The following is a 16909-nucleotide window of genomic DNA, read 5'->3' as shown; positions in this document are numbered from 1 at the left end:
GTCAACTCTGTTTCTCATAACAAGAGGGAGAGAAGGTGTAAGCTCGTCCTCGATCACTTGCTGAATCTGTAAATCGGGTAAGTCCAAGCTCCTTTTTTTTTTGAAATTCTCTTTTTATTTAGAAAGGCACATTTCCATCACATACATTAAATACAGCTTTAGTCTCTCAAGGACATAAGAAAGGATGGATGTAGTAAGTTTGGGTGATTTTGTTCATACTGCCTTTCTGAGGTTTTGTTTTATGGACCTAAATTACTTCATGTAGGAACAATAACAGAGGTAAAGAGAACACAACCGGGGAGCGCACATCACATGAAAAAAAGGAGGATCACACAAAACACAAGTATATTCAAATAAAATCAGATCCAACTGGTTTTACATACTCAGTCCATTTGGTCCAGGTCTTATAAAAAATGTCTTTCTCGACCTTGAGGGAAAAAGAGATCTTTTCAATAACATAAATCTCATACACAATTTCAATCCATTCATCAATGGTGGGAGGGTCCACAGTTTTTTGTCTTTTATGTTCCACGTTTCAAACAATATGTTGCCCAAAAACAAAGTTTCACATTTTAATGGGATGTTCACATTAAATACATTGTTAATATGTTTATGGATCTCTTCCCAGTAAGACCTCATTGCTTGGCAGTCCCAGAAAATATGGAAGTGGTTGGCTCCAATAGATCCACAGAGCCTCCTACAGGAATCTCCGCTCCAAGCTCCTTTATCCTTATTTTTTCTTGTTGGGGTGTTTTTTAAAAGAATTTACCGGATTTGCCGCAGTTTCACTAGAAGTCACCATTTCTTTGCTGTTCAGTTTACAGCAGAAGTAACTTAGTGACGGCTGATGTACCTGAGACGACATAGAGTAGTGACATCACATTAGATTTAAAACATACGTAAATCAATACCAATTGCCTGCGGATCTGGGGAGCAGAGAGTTGCATCCCGGGAAAAATCAGCAACAACCAATTAAAGAGCAGCCTCAGGTCCCATGGTTGCCAACAGGTTGAAGAACTTATATTTTCTCTCTTATTTGGTCAGCGCCCCGCAGCAGGAAATTTAAAAAATGCAATTTTTATAAACAATTTCTATTGAATGCTAAAAGGCGCTTAAAGTCACCTAGAGCGTCTTACAAGTAAAATATTATTATCTAATCAAATGATGTGTAACAGGTTTGATAGGCTTTTTTTTCTCAGGATATTTGAGGGGCCCGGCGACCCGTATTAAAGGGATAGTTTGTTGAAAAATGAAAATTCACCAGTATAGAGGCATTTTAATTTTTTTTCCTGTCGGTCACCAGTTACTTGAATTGTATCAGATGTCCCAAAGTTTTCCCCTGAGACTCCAGAGGTGTTTTGTGGACTCAACCACTTTCACCCACCCCTCCATTGGCCTAGTGGTGAGACGATAACGAGTGACGATAAACATTTTTCCCTGAATTATCAAACAAACGTTACACCCTCGCTGCGAGCTAAACACTCAACAGCAAAACGACTGTTTGCTGTTCTAAACTAAAAACACACCTCCCCCGACTATACCTTGAATAAAAGTTTAAACTAACAATTTTAGCAGCACTTAAATGTCACTAACTTATAGCACTTTGTAGTTTGGCTTTCCTTGATTCTTGTTGTTCTGGGTTTGTACCCTCATGGTTGAACGCACTTAATGTGAGTCGCTTTGGCAATAAAAGCGTCAGCTAAATTACATTTTTTTTTTTTACAATCTGTTTATTGAATTTTACATAGTTAACAAACAAACAATAGTGTTCCATACGGTAAAAATTACAGAAGTAATTTCAACATACCACAGAACAGATACCAACCCCCCAGCCCCCCTCCCTCCGGCACCTAGCCCCAACAGATGAGCACATATAGTTGAAAAATAAAGAAAAACAAACAAAAAAAAAACAAAAAAAGATGGGTTGATAGAGGAAGAGAGAGAAAGGATAAATAAATAAGCAAGTAAATACATAAAAGAATAGATGACATGAATCATAATAATAATAATAACAATATAATAGTAACACTAAAAATAAATGAATGAATAAATAAATAGATACGATCAATAAAAAAAATTAAAAATTAAGAAAATTAAGAAAAGAAACACAAGTTCAGCAAGTACTTAGCTCACAGCGATCAGACAAATGAAATTTAATTATGTAAATAAAAAACTATCCCTTTAACAAGCGGCCTGCTGGTGGGGGGCGGGGTGATCCCAGACCATGCTCCTGCCTGGTCCCTCCCTCCCTGGGTGGCACTAACCACCCCTCATACCCAGCGGAAGCGTGCGTCACTTTAAACAGCCTCCACCCGCCCACGCTGGTCTCTCTTTTAACGTAGAACCATAACATCCCAGTGTCGGCGGCCGCTTCGTCCAACCGGGCTGAACTGGGAGAGAAGCACCGACAACCGGGGCTGAACTGGGAGAGAAGCACCACCGACAACCCGGGGAACCACCAGCCGGACACCAGCTCTCCAGCTCCCGCGAAACAAACCACAGGAGGGGGGACAAACTGCGACACGGTGGTTTTGAATGAGTGCAACTTGAGTTTGTAGAGAGGGAAAAATGGCGAGAAGCACTTAAAATCCCCAGCGTTAGGAAGGAAGAACAGCCGGAAGAACAGCCGGAAGAGCCGCCGGACCACACTATTTACCTCACCTTTACCTGGAGGTGAGTTCCCTGCACCGTTACTCCACCTTCCTCGACCTGTCACTGGCACACCACCACCGGCTGCTATCTTTAGACACCACCGGGGGAGGGTGGGGGGGTGTACCAGGCTCCATACAGGGGCTTTCGGTAAATTTATACCCGGGGGGCGCGGAACAGCCACCGAACTCCCCCTCCGTCCCTCCCTCCCTCCCTCCGCGCTGCTCCGCTCCACTCCCCGGCCGTTATGAAGCGGACGTTCGCCGGAAAACAGGCCTCATGTCCGGGGTGTTTGTTTTAGGAACAACCGCGATAAGAAGAAGGTCGCGATACTATTCAAGTGTATAAACCAAAGCAACAATTACTTCCTGGTTAGGGGGGGGGGCGTTAGTCGCCATGATTTTTTTTTTGAGGCGTTTTCGGCTGCAATTTGGGTTTACGCTGGAAAAAGTTTTCAACTGGAGGCAGCTGGAGATGTCGCTAGGCTGAGTTTCCTCTCTCCACACACAGGTGGGGGGGATTCAAACTACCAACCCCCCCGGGCCCGTGTGTGTGTGTGTGAAAGTGTGTGAGTTAGTTTTGTGTCTTGTTGTAAACTTTTGTGGCTCGAAGCTCCATCTCAGCCTCAGAGCCGCTACGTCCGGGAGACTCCCCGCTTGCGCACTCGCTGCCACTCCCTGCCAGGGTTTACGCAAACGGCGTAGACCGCAGTGACAGACACGACAAGTGGAAGGAAGTTCCGCAGCTCTGCAGACACACACTCTCATGTGGGTTTAGATGTTATGATATGAGGTTTGTGATCAGCATGATTCACACATCGTTTCCCCTCTGAAGGACTCCACTGTATCTGCAGCACAACACAACACACACTCACAAAGCTCCAGGGTAATCATAAAGAAAACACACAGAGAGAAACTATGGCAAAGGGACACGCTGCTTAGTGTTTACATGCAAAACTTATTGAAATTGTCATTAGGAGCTTGTGAAAACAAAGGCATCAAGTCTCCTGTTGGCTTTGGAGACAGTTTTCTTAAAGGGATAGTTCGCCCCCGAATGATTATTCACTCATTATCCACTCAGAACTATGCTGATGGGGGAGTGGGGGGTAGGTGAAGTGTTAGAGTCCACTAAACACTTTTGGACTTTCAGGAGTAAACAAAGTTGCAGCCAAATCCAATACAATTGAAGTAACTGGTGACTGATTCTCTAACTATCTCTGCAGGATAACACGGACTCCGTCCTTCATGGTTATCCTGAAGACATAACACGGAGAGAAGCTATGGCAAAGGGACAGTCAGCTGGTTAGGGTAACCCTAACCCTAACCCTTTTTACATTCAAAACTTATTTAACTTGTCATTAGGAGCTTGTGAAAACAAATATATAAAGTCTCTCGTGGCCTTGGAGACAGCTTTCTTAAGTCTGATGGGTTTTCATGACCTGAGTACGAGACTTTCAGTTTTTAAAGGTCTGTCCCATTCACAATTTGTCTTTGAGTACAAGGAAATTATGAAAAGAAAGCCCACCTTTTGAGAGATGCTTTTGAGCTGTAATTTGGGAAGTGTAGGTTCATGGGTTCGATACATTTGGGCTAAAAGTCTTTAAATCCCTGCAAATCTAATTCATATACAGTATTTTGATCGCTGATTTTTATTCAACCATTACCTCTCTTTTGTCTTTATGGAAGTGCAGCACTATACTGCTTGTGTGTACAATACATCGGTTAACAAGGGAAAAACGTAAGAAATATGGGAGTAAAAGAAGTTCTGATACCAATACACAACGACATATGTACAGTATAAACATCACACAATTACAATGGGTAGCTGTCTTTCTAGTACAGCTGTTAATGTAGCTGAACTTTGTGCCCTGAAATGTGCATTAATCTCTAAAGTGAAGATAGTTCACTGTCTGAGAGCCACTGTGCCACTCCTGTTCCTGGACTCCAAACCGTAGGTTGCAAAGTGGCAAGTTGAACCATGGACTTTCCACAGAACTTGTAGGTGAGAGGTGAACACTGGGGCTAGATTAAATGTACCAGCCCCAGAGAAGAGTCAGCAAGTGTTGTAACAGATGGAGGAACATACAACTAACCAATTAATACACACAGCACCTACAGTTCACAGAGGCCTGTGTGTTTCTAAGTGGATTAGAATAATTGGAGTCCAGAGTGTGGTCATTTACTTCATACTGGATGGTCTGTCAATATAGACTGGCTAACAAAATAAAGTTTGCTTTAGCTTGCAGCAGTTGCACCTGCCAAAACCGGTGGTGCCACATCTGTGCTCCTAACAACTATTGATCCTCCCCAATCAATTAACCCTAATGGAAATCAAACGCATTCAGCAGCAGACATACTGTTTAATTCTGACCGCTGCACAAATGCTGGTGCTGCTGTTGGTCTTTGAGTTTTTACACAACACAGGGGTTTTCACTGAATGTAGCCTGTGCCCTCTTCACTGATAATGTTTCCTGTTTTGGAATTTAGCCTCTGCTGTTGTCCTGAACAGGGCAACTGAACTGATAAAGTGTGGTTCAGACACAGAGCTAGATGTGTACTTTGATAAGAAGCAGCATGACAGTTACCACTTCCCCCTTTCAGACAGAAAGACTTTCTGCACGTTCACCTAAATCGCACAATTCACTCCAGGACTGAAGACAATCCTCCCTCCATTAACACACACAAGCCACAGAGAGCCCATTCTCTCTGTTTGAAGCATTTAAAAGACTTAACATGATCTGCAGTCTGCTCAGCAATGTGCTCAGAGGGAAAGTACACATGTTAATTTCAGTCTGAGTGAAAATAAGTTCTGTTAAAGGTCGATTTCTGACAGAAGGCAGCAGTAGCATTGAAATCCACACGTTGGTTAACAGACAGGATGGTTGATATTGCACTGCTGTGGTTCCCTGCCTAATGCAGAAGTAGAACTACTGCTACAAAATGCCACCTGCCTGAGGTCCAGTGCATTTATACTAAGCTTCTCTAACGTGTTAAAGTCCACACACCCACATTTTCCTTGTAACAAGATCTGTCAGGTGGTGTGTGTGACAAGCTGCATTTTCCTCTCTGCTCATTGACACACAGCTTCAGGCTGCAGGAACAAAGGTTCAGATGTACAAGGCGATGGTCAGCCTGAAAAGTTGCTGCTCACAGGTAAATAAGTTCCCCTCGGAGGAGTCGCCTCTAATTACTGCTGCGACGCTGATGTCATCCCGGTTAGTTTAACTGCTGCTCCCTGGACTCTAATAACAGAGCGGTGGGACTGTGTTGAGGAATGTGACGCTGCTCATTTTCACCTGTCCCTGTCCACAACCTGAGTCCCCAAAATTAAAAACCATAAAACAAGAGGGACACGTTGTTGTTCTGGACTCCACATGAGGACCATTAAAAAATCATGGGTGTCTGTGCTGAGTATCATGGCAGTTTATCCAATGGGCCTCGACCACAGACCGGATATAAAGAGGGACGAAATGACAGCGTCAACAAATGTGATGCCAAAGTGTCTGGATCGCCCCCTGTTGGCTGGCTGCAGTATAGGCTAAAAATCCTAAATGTTAATGGATGGGACATGGACAAAACAAAAAATTGTATCACTCTCATATACGATCAATTGCTCTTTTGTTCCGTATTTAGTCATTTATTCGATGTTATAAAAAGTGAAACCTTATGATTGTCACCTGAGACTTTTTCGCAGGAACTCGATATAACAACAGTTTCCCCCCCCCCGGTCCTTGAGAGGTTGTATTGGAAATGACTAACCCTCAGTTACCAGGATGGAATATCATGAGTCATCTTGCTCAAGAGATTATCAGCCCATGATGGGTTCATTGTGCAATTTCCTTTGCAAAGCTCAAACACAGTGAGGCATTACCACTCTATGTAAACTCTTCATTATTGCGAGGTGTTACTATACAAACACTGTTTTCCGTATATATCTGCTCATGTTAATGACAGAGACATGTTACACATTTTTAAGCCCTGTTAAAAAAAAGTCAACATCGCTGCCAGACTTGAGTCGGTGTTGTGTCCCGGAACGAACTAACCAAGTGTGTGTGTGTGCAGCTTAACAAAGTCCGGCCTGCATGTGGAGCAGGAAGTGCTCAGATACTGAGCGTGCTGCCCGAGGCCCAGTGAGATTAATCACTTCCAATCAATACTCTCTCTCCTCAGCCCCTCTCTGTTTCCTCTCCTTCCTCTCAGGATATTGTCACGGCAGAGTGACTTTCTATATCTATCTAATGGAAAATGACTGAAGATCGCAATAGAGACAAAACCGTCTTTTTAATACCTGGCTTAATTTCCTTCCATGTGTTAAAAAAAAAAAAAATCTCTCATTCTATTATTTTCTTTAGGATGTCTCTGCGCGAGAAGATATGGGCCGACTGGATTTGGTTTCCAGAAGGCCACGGCTGGGCGGACCTGACTGACCACGATGGCAAAGTCTTCCCTAAAATGCAGGACCTCTGGGCTACTGTGCCCATCGCCTTCTGCTTCCTGGTCATCAGACAGATATTCGAGAGGTGAGTCAACATTTCTTAATCCACCTCTTCCTCCATGTGTGTTTTGAGTGATTCTTCCTGCCGTGACTCGTAAGCTGCGTCTTCTCATCCTGTGTGTTTTCCTCTTTCCAGGACGGTAGCGACACCTGTGGCCTCTTTGCTGGGAGTGAAAGACAAACAGCGTGTTTATGCCCCTTCAAATCCCACCCTGGAATCCTATTTCTGCAGCACATCAAAGCATCCCACACAGGTATTCATCTCGTGTTCTTCAGGAAACCAACATTGCTTCAGACTCACTGTGTGTCTAATGGCAGAGATGTTGTTTGAGGTGTAAATGGACTAGAATGACAGGATGGTGGAAATAATCCCAGACCAGTTAACCACCATATCGTCATGACAGCTCTGTCTCCTCTTTTCTCTCCTTCTCTTGTTGCCAGAGCTCCATAGAGAGTTTAAGTAAAACGGCGGGCTGTTCGGAACGGCAGGTTCAGAGGTGGTTCAGGCGGCGGAGAAACCAGGACCGGCCCAACAAGCACAAAAAGTTCCGGGAAGCATGGTAGATAAGCATCTTTGACACTTTGTCGAATTTTCACGCTGAACTGTTGTTGCATCATGAAGTTGGCGTATTTAATGCAGCCTGATGAAGCTCTGCTTTGTGTATTTAACAGGATTTTAAAGAGGTCATAGTGTGCTTTTAGTTATTTTGTCACTCTGACATGGTTTTCTATTTTCCTGTGTTTGTGAGGGTGCAAAAGGTTTGACTGTTAAGAAGCAGTGCTATAAAGAATAACAACTGGCTCCAGAAAGTAAGTTTAACAAACTGGAACTAACCTCAAACACAGAGGGGATTTATCTTTTGGGTTTTTCGGTCCCTGAACAGTTGATCAAGCTTAGTTCAAACAACTATGTGTGTTTCTTATTTGAACGTATGCATTTTATGTAAAGTAGATACATTTAGATGTAAACATAAATACTGCTGGTGGCAGAAGCTACAATGGAACAGATGAGATACAAGATTCACAAGTCCTTTTGTTTGTAACTTTAAGTCCAAGACATGTTAATCAAATGTGCTTTGCTATCATGGTATGAATGAGAGAACGTAACAGGGAATCATATTATTATGATTTAGGAGGAGGAGACGGGTTAGTTCAAGAGAGTCACAGAGTAACTGGACCAGAAGCGTGCACGGGCATTGAACGTGCTGCTGTGAAGCCACGGCACTAACCGCTCTTACAGAACATCAAAATTATTTAAATGTGTGGTGCTTAATGGCCCATGCTCTGCTAATGGATTAGTTCATCCATTTAACCCCGACAACTTCCAGAAACAAGGAGCAGGCGCGGTATTTTACATAAGCTGTTGAAAAACAGGCTGTTTCACAACAGATGTCAGAGGATTGATTCTGACCAGTGTGATTCAGGGTTTAAATCCCTGTGATATTTATTAAACATTGGAAATATAATACAAAACATGTGATAAAGGTGATTATTAAATATCTTTTTCATCATTTCATGTGTCATTTTTGGAGGCTTGTTGGAAATTGTGGACTCTCGGGTGATTTCAGATAAATAGGTCCAGCACTGATGTTTGTTGTATTCACTTTCAAGTCTGAAACCTTCATTTACTTTGTGCCTTTTGTGTTGTTTGCTAGTTGTTTCTTTGTTTGTGTGTACTGGTTTGTGCTTTGTCTGAAGTTCTACAGTGTTGTGGCATTTCTGAGATCGCTGTGCATTCTCTTACAGTTGGAGATTTACCTTTTACCTTCTTGCTTTCTTTGCTGGCCTGGCAGTCCTTGTCGATGTGAGTACCCTGTCGTAACCTGGCATTCATAGCTAATGAATATCTGTATATGTGCGAATTAGGAACGTGAAACCCACTCTGGTCATAACTAGAAACATTTTTACTGAACGATATTTTAGATATTTTAGTTTGTCTTCCTAAGCATAATACTAGTTCACTATGTTGGATGTTTCACGCAATCATGGTTTCCCTCTGTATTCTTGCTTGATGCTTTCAAGTGCTTGTGGTTTTGTGTTGGACATCGTCATTAATATTAAATATCTACATCATCTACCCTCAGAAACCATGGTTCTATGATCTGGAACAGATGTGGGAAGACTTCCCAAAAATGGTGAGCCAACTGCTACGGCCTGAAACGACTCTTCAGCTAATGTCATATTGCAATACTTTGATTTTAATTCGATCACAGAATGTGCATTACTTCTATTTGTTCACCAATTTCCTGAACTGACCAATGGATATGACATGATTGGCATCATGCTCTTACATCAGATCTTTCTTTTCCTTTGTTCCAGCCACTGGTGCCTTCTCAGTACTGGTACTACAATCTGGAACTAGGCTTCTACCTCTCGCTGCTTTTTAGCGTAGCATCAGATATCAAACGAAAGGTGAGTGATGCAGCCATGCTTCCTGAACTTTGTTAGCTCTCTGTGCTGTGAAACCCCTCAGCAGCCCTCCATCCAGAGCTATCACTCACTGACTAAGTGCATGAAATGATCAGAATCAATGATCTGTGGTGTTGGTAGTGTATTTTGAGGTTTGGATATTGACTTCCCGACTAATAAATCCAGACTTTATGGATTGGATCGAGTGAAGCTTTCAGAATTCACAGAGCCGTTAAAGGTATCGTCGTTTCTGCTCGTTGCTTTAACTTCACACCGAGCGAGCAACTAACTGAACTGTGGCTCCCAGGTCAGGGTGTTGAGTTAATGTGTGACTGGAACTCAGTGGGAAGTCACACCGACTGACCATTTTTATCCACAGCTCAGGTTGATGTTGTAACTGGTGGCAGACGTTCAAGCTTGTCAGCAAATCACAAGGCCTTGAATCCAGTGCTTGTTTTATAACCGAGTTGCAACAAACTAATCTTTTAAAACCAAAAAAGCAGGAATTTACTGTAGAGCTACAATGTGGAAATCTGTCTCTTATTCAAGGAAGTGATTTTTAAACTTTTCTAATCCAGTTATAATGCTTGTTATAATGTGATTTAAGTGTATTTTTATGGCTGTAAAGTTGTATAATCCGCTCTGAGCGGAGAGTTAATCATTTGTTAGACCGGCAGCAGTCTGATACACACACTGTCGATTAGTGACCAATCTTTATAACCTGATCAATAAGTGACAATACGATGTTGCATTTTGTTTTGACACTATCTCTCTGATTCACTCTCTGCAGGATTTCAAAGAGCAGATAGTTCACCACGTAGCCACCATCCTCCTTATCAGCTTCTCCTGGCTGGTCAACTACATCCGAGCAGGGACTTTGATCATGTTGGTGCATGATACCTCCGATTATCTAATGGAGGTACGACAAGATGCCAACACGGCGGAAAAATCTAATCATCAAATTACAATAATTGTTTCATATACCTCGTAACTCTGATATTGGTTTCATGATAACAGTTTTAGGATCAGAGAGCTGTCCTCCTCATACAGTTCACTGTCTGCCCTCTAGAGGTGAAAACACGAAAGGTTCACGCTCTCCTCTCTCTTTCCAGTCGGCCAAAATGTTCAACTACGCAGGCTGGAGGAAAACCTGCAACTTCATGTTCACTATGTTTGCTGCGGTTTTCATCGTCACCCGACTCGTCATCCTCCCATTCTGGTAAAATACAAATTTCTTGCATCAGATTTACCGTTAAAGTAATGAGTCACTGCTGACAACACAGAGTAAATTAGTGCAACACTGACACTTTTTGGGGCTTTCTCTCTATGAGCGGCCATACTTCATAATGTTTTAGCTGGATTGGAAAAATAAGGTATTTTAAAATAAAACCTTTAACATTAGGGGTTATTTTTATGTGGTCTATTCCTGTACGTTTGAGAAAAATGTGAGTGTGTGATGAAGATGGATTCAAGTTTTGAGCTGATCCCTTGCACACAATCCTCACATTTAGGGGGGGTCAGACTGTAAAAACCCTGATTCCTTTGTTTTATTTAGCAGTAATCTTATGAAAGTGTTCTTTTGGAAACATAACAACAGACACATTGTCTCCCCCCCTCTCAATGGGCTTTGGAATGTGACTGAAGGTGGCTCTCACTGGACCCTCTGTTCTCTGTCTTTGTTCTATTGTACAGGATCATACACACGACGTGGGTGTACCCCCTGACGCTCTACCCCCCCTTCCTCGGCTTCTACTTCTTCAACGGTTTGCTGATGGTGCTGCAGGTTCTTCATATCTTCTGGGCCGTGCTCATCGTGCGGATGGTCGTCAAATTCCTGCCAGGAAATGTAGGAACCGCCACTTTCGATCATTTTGTCCCCTCACACAAGTTACTGCACAAAGTGTCTTATTGTTTTTTTTATTTCCCCCCCCCCGACAGGACATTGTTGAGGACGAGCGGAGCGACAAGGAGGAGACGGAGTCAGAAGACGAAGAGGAGGACAGCGAGGGGAAGGAAAAGTCTAAAAACGGCCACATTCAGAATGGCCACACTTCACTCAACAACAACCTCAGGAAGAGGAACTGATCAGACAGTGAGAGGGTGGAGAGGAGGCCGTGTGACGAAGGGCCCTGGCGTGTGGCCCTCACCTGAAAGCCAAAGAACGGGCATGTTGAACGGGGCAGCAGGCAGCACACCCACACACTTACATGCACACACACACACACACACACACTATTTGTATAGCTACACCCTCCTTTCTGAAACCCTGGCAATCTAATGTGGATAATTTCACCTCTGTGGATCACACTAAAGTAAACGGAGAGAGGACGACTTCACTGGAGAACCACAGTGATGTTTTTCTAGTACAGCAGCAGCAGCAGAGTGGTGTTGTTCTCGCTCCACGCGCCTTCTCCTCTTCTCCTTCCACCGAAGTGTAATTTGCTTTTTTCGAAGATTTTCTGCTGTTGACCAAGTTGCCTGCTTGTAGCTTTATGTTTTGTTACTGGAAGACGCAGTGGTCAGGACGGGCATTGCCCTCCTGCACAGTCAGTTAACACTCTTCTAAGTATTACTCTGAAAGAGGACTGATTTCTTTTCGCTCTTAGTAACCAACACTGAAGTCAGTGACATTGTGAGGAGCACGACGGTGAACGAGGCCTTTTGTCTTTCGATGGACCACGAGCTGATGTAAGTCATTTTACTGAAGTGTCCAGCATCGATGATTCATTTGTGCATGTTGGTTTTTGCACATGCCGTTTCGTCACTTCGGTTCTTGACAATGATTTTGAGTCAGTGTTGCAAAAAATATATATATATGTATGTGTGAGTTCCGGTAAAACGAGATAATTGGTGATAAATAATATTTTTTTAACCGTACGAGAAGGTGCTACATCTGCCAGGTGTGTTGAAAAGTGCCTAGCGTTTGTCTCAATGTGCTTTGCCTCATCGGCAGAAGAACGCACAGAGGTCCTTTTTAAATGTTTGTTTGTGTTTATGATTCGTGTCTTTTATTTTATTTGTTTTATTTGTTTTTTCCGTCCAGTAAAATTTTGGAGCAATTTGTTTAAGTGTAACCCAAACCAATCAGTAACTGTTCATGAATTCTTTATGGGCTGGAAGAGTCGATAGCATTTCATTCATTGTTGTTTCTCCCACCCATCCAAAGATGCACTTTATGGTTTCTTCTATGGATCAGCTTTGACTAATTGTCTAGAAAACAAGCGTGGTAAACGTGTTTGATTCAAACTCAAACTTAACTCGGTTTTAGTTTAGAGACTTTTACGAATATGATTTCAATTTAGTTTAATATTTATTGTCATTATTTACCCAAGTTCTTCCTCTTTGTTTCAGTGTTTTGGATCATTTTGTCTGTAAAAGAAAGTTTAATGAAATCTAAAAATGAAAAGACCAATGTATGGTTTACATCATTTTGTACAACCTCGTCATTTCAAGTGCCTTCATCATTTCAAGTGTCCGTGGTAAAGACAAAAATAAAAAACACAATATCTGTACATTATGTCATTATTTCTGCCAACACTCTGTGCACTGTAAGGCTCCGGGCCCCGAACACCTCTCTACGGCTCAGCTCACAAACCACCTCTCACCCGTAGCTACCTTTTTAAAGTGCCTTGCTACTACAGAATGTGTTTTTATTCTGCATTATGTGTTGCTGAGATGTAAAATCATAATTATGAATGATAAAGATAACTGTGGATAACTTCTGTGCATACTGGTCTCGTTCTTTGGATTTTAATCTGAAATGCCGGTTTGACTTGATCTTAAGATCTGGTTTCAGGTGTTTAACGAGGAAATTGTGTGTAAGGTGTGAAAAAGTGCCAAATAAATGCAAGTGAATGCGTAGAAAGAAGAGTCCCTGAAAGACAAACAGTTGGAAATTGTGAATTCCCTTTAAGAGATTAAACCTTACCCTAATTTGATGTTTTGTTTTTATTAAATGATGAAAAGTTTATTTTAAAGATTGAGATAGAAATAGGAAATGTCCACCACAGTCCAAATCCCCAATATTTAAAATAAATAACAGCAGCAAATTAATGCATAATGATTTCAAAAGCTGGAGACAGAGGCCTTATTTTAAAAATGACTTGAATAATTTGGAATAATAAAAAATACCTAATATTAATGTTTGTATTGTTTTATTTATATGAAAATGGATGTTCACAAACTGGATTTTAATCGATAGATCAAATAATCAGTCGCCAAAGCATAATAAAATTGATGGAGTTGAATTCTTAATGTATCTGTTATATAAACATATGCAGCTCTTATGAATTATTTCAGTTATGTGTTAACTGTGTCTTCATCTATAAAACAAATATGTCCTTACTGAAAATTCTCATTTTATCTTTAGGCCACAATTCATGATTTTTCACCTGCAATTAAGCCTTAAAATCACCAAAAGTAACTGCAGTGCTAAATTCATCCTTTTAATTCAGCTCCTTTTATAAAATGAAAATATCTTATTTGATCCTGTCATTAATTTCCAGAAAAATATGGTTTTGTGTAATGTCGTTCATTTTGTAGAGAGAGAAAACATCCATGATTCAGTAGCTGACAAATGTTGGAACGTTCGTAAAAACACTTGCTGCCGCTGTGTAAATGGAGTTAATCCCCTTTTATCTGGAGCACCACCCGTCAGTCATTGCTTCCACTTTTGCAGATTGGACCTGAAGGCACCGTGGAGCTGTTACACTATCAGATGGCAAAGTGTTGTGGCGTCACGCTGAGCAAGCACCTGGCTGGCACACTTCTCTGGGATGATGTTGCTAAAAATGTGTCGAGTGATTATGGAAAAAAATTATCTCAGAGTTTGCAGGTGATGGAGATGTTGTTTTCATGCGGCCTGGAACTTGGAGAACTTTCTCTTCCATCCGTGAAAAGAAACCAGTTCCTGTTTCCGTGCCACTCTCCCCTCCAGTTGGCTGCAGCCTGAAAGGCCTCCTTGGTTAATTGCATGTGTGGAGCGGGATCACTTTACCCCTGTGCCCTGCTCTCCAGCCTCCACACTGTTCTGCTCACTGGCAGCTCCACTGTAACAATCTCCATTTTAAAGTGGCAGGGTCAATTTCCACCCTGCTCTCGCATCTGGCTCCACAATTTAATTGCTAATGCATCTCCAGTTTCTCCAGCTCCAACGTCTGGGTTTTCCTCTCCTCGCCCCCCCCTTCTGAGAACCATCTCAACCCCCGCCCCCTCTTTAAATCTTTTCCCTTCCTCTGTAATAAAGTTCCCCTTCCTTCTCTTTCCTGTTGTTGTTGTTGTTAACTTTTCATCATCCTGTAATGAATAAGACTCAGTGTCGCCTCGGGTGCCTGAGTTGTGGTGGTGTGAAGTCTAATTGGTGACAGGGATGATGGGTCGTCCTGACAGGAGAACAAGAGGCGCAGGGTGTTTGATTCGCTTGTGAACTTTGCAGACCGTTATTCAATTCCTGCTTAAGTATTAATAAAGGCTTTACGCGCCAGGGGGAGGCCACGAGGTGCAGGTGTGTGTGCTGTGTTGATGCAGGGTTGTGTGTGCGTGCAGGAGCTAACTCACAGGCCTGCTCATTTTTCCTGGGATGATGATTACCGGGGGACAGTTAAGACTTTGGTAACCGATGAGCGTCTTATGTCACTAAGCAATAAGGGACCTTGAGGGAAAGAACAGGAGAGTCTGAAGAGACTCTGCAGCAGCACAGGAAGGATGGTGAGTCTCAATTTATATCTTTATCTTGTTGTAAACTGTAGCTTCCCTGAAAGCCTTAATTATAGGTTGGGTTTATATGTGTGTTGTGGTTAAAAAGCCTGAGAAGGATTGTGGTTTATTTACAGAAATAAACAAAAAGAACAACATGTTTTCACAGCAAAGCTGAAAAGATTAGTGGAGATTATTATTCAGATAGATATTCTGCAATTGCTTTTTTTTTTATTTTGTTTTTTATCCCTGAGCAAAACTGCAGGAATCTCTCTGGTTTGTCTTTTCTTAATTGTATGTGCTTTAAGGGATTAGAGCTGCTGGTCACACTAAACAAGACATTTGAAATCCATCATCCAGGCTTTCCAGAATACTGCAGTTTGACAATTAACAATCTGAAATTCAAAATCACGTGAAATAAGATGTCCGCTGCCGTTTAAGTACAGATGAGAATTCATAATGAGATATTAAGATGTGTGTGTGTGTATGTACCCCCTTTAGTGTTTATGTTATTTTGTACTTTGAGTTACTTATATTACAAATAATACTTTTAATTTAAAATAAACATATGATAAAATCATTAGACTAAACCAGTGCCTTTTCAAACTTTTTGAGAAGTGGACCATCTAGTTTTGGCCCCTTGTCACATTACAGATGTCAAGACAAGTTAAAAATGCAATGATGTAAAATGCCAGGGATTAAAATATTTAAAGCTTATCATTTTTCTATAATAATTCCCAAAAAGCAAAGATGAGGAAAAAGCAAATGTGTGCAGTAGAACTTTAATTCAGTTTATTCAACTTGTAATAATCTCACGACCCCTCAGATGGAGTTGTTTAGTTACTGTCTCTCTTTTTAACAGCACCGGTTGAAGTTTATTCATCTGTGTGTGTCTCTCTGGTTTATTTTTCTACCATTAAGTCCTCACCCACGTGCACACTTGTGTACTGTCCCTGATCCGGTGGTGTTAGACTAACAAGGCCGAGGCTGACGGGAGAATCCACAGTCACCACAGCCCACATGGACCGGGGTCCTCGCCCTGCGACACAGTTTGAGGTGGACGTGGACCTGGGCTTCGCTCTCTTCTTCCTCGCCCTCCTCTGCTTCTTCCTGCTGGCGACCGTGGTGCGATGTGCCCAAACGGTGGTGGATCCTTATGGCTCCATCTCCACCTCCACCTACGAGGAGGAGCAGATCAACTGAGGCAGAGCAGAGTAAAATGACTCTGCAGGACTCTGTGGAATCCAGATTTGCTCATGCACTCTTTTTGCAGTGTGTTTTCTGACCATGCAGTCTCAGTGGACATGATGTTTTATCCCTCAGAGGATTCAGGCCACTTAAGAACAAAGAGGAAGCCAATTTCCCTTTTATATCTCTTGCAATATAAATATTTGTAAAAAACAAAAAATCCAGATCTGAGATGTATGAACCTTATCCATCTGAATGTGTCTGCTACTGGGATGTTACATGACATTAAATATTGATTGAAAAGACCCCACGATGCATTTCTGTCGTCTGTGGCTGGATCCCGACTGCAACCGGGGACGTTCACCCAGTCCCTGTTTCAAATGGCAATAACAAGATCTACAGTATTTCTTTGCAAAGTCAAAGAGCTCAGTCAAAAGTGATGATATCTGCTGCAGGGGAATAGATTCGTAAATAT

General features: G+C 42.0%; 2 protein-coding genes across 3 annotated transcripts; both read left to right on the top strand.

Annotated features, from left to right (window-relative positions):
* The first annotated feature begins 12 nt into the window (after positions 1-12).
* cers2a (ceramide synthase 2a) lies at positions 13-13270 on the top strand. Of its 2 annotated transcripts, none has more exons than XM_061093409.1 (11): positions 13-77; positions 7001-7168; positions 7280-7397; positions 7585-7703; positions 8890-8947; positions 9228-9278; positions 9463-9555; positions 10343-10471; positions 10665-10771; positions 11245-11398; positions 11491-13270. In XM_061093409.1, exons 2-11 carry the CDS (start codon positions 7002-7004, stop codon positions 11635-11637), a joined length of 1143 nt encoding a protein of 380 aa, XP_060949392.1. In that variant the 5' UTR covers positions 13-77; position 7001; the 3' UTR covers positions 11638-13270. The 2 variants fall into 2 exon arrangements, with proteins under 2 accessions (XP_060949392.1, XP_060949393.1); XM_061093410.1 differs by lacking the exon at positions 13-77 and adding an exon at positions 2661-2673.
* Positions 12224-16449, top strand: LOC133026486 (cortexin domain-containing 1 protein-like). Its single transcript, XM_061093382.1, has 2 exons — positions 12224-12240; positions 16218-16449. The coding sequence occupies exons 1-2, from the start codon at positions 12224-12226 to the stop codon at positions 16447-16449; spliced, it is 249 nt and encodes an 82-aa protein (XP_060949365.1).
* The last annotated feature ends 460 nt before the right edge of the window (positions 16450-16909 follow it).

This window comes from Limanda limanda, chromosome 19 (assembly GCF_963576545.1).
Source record: "Limanda limanda chromosome 19, fLimLim1.1, whole genome shotgun sequence".
In the NCBI taxonomy this organism is placed as follows: Eukaryota; Metazoa; Chordata; class Actinopteri; order Pleuronectiformes; family Pleuronectidae; genus Limanda; species Limanda limanda.
This window is presented reverse-complemented; position numbering and strand designations above follow the sequence as displayed.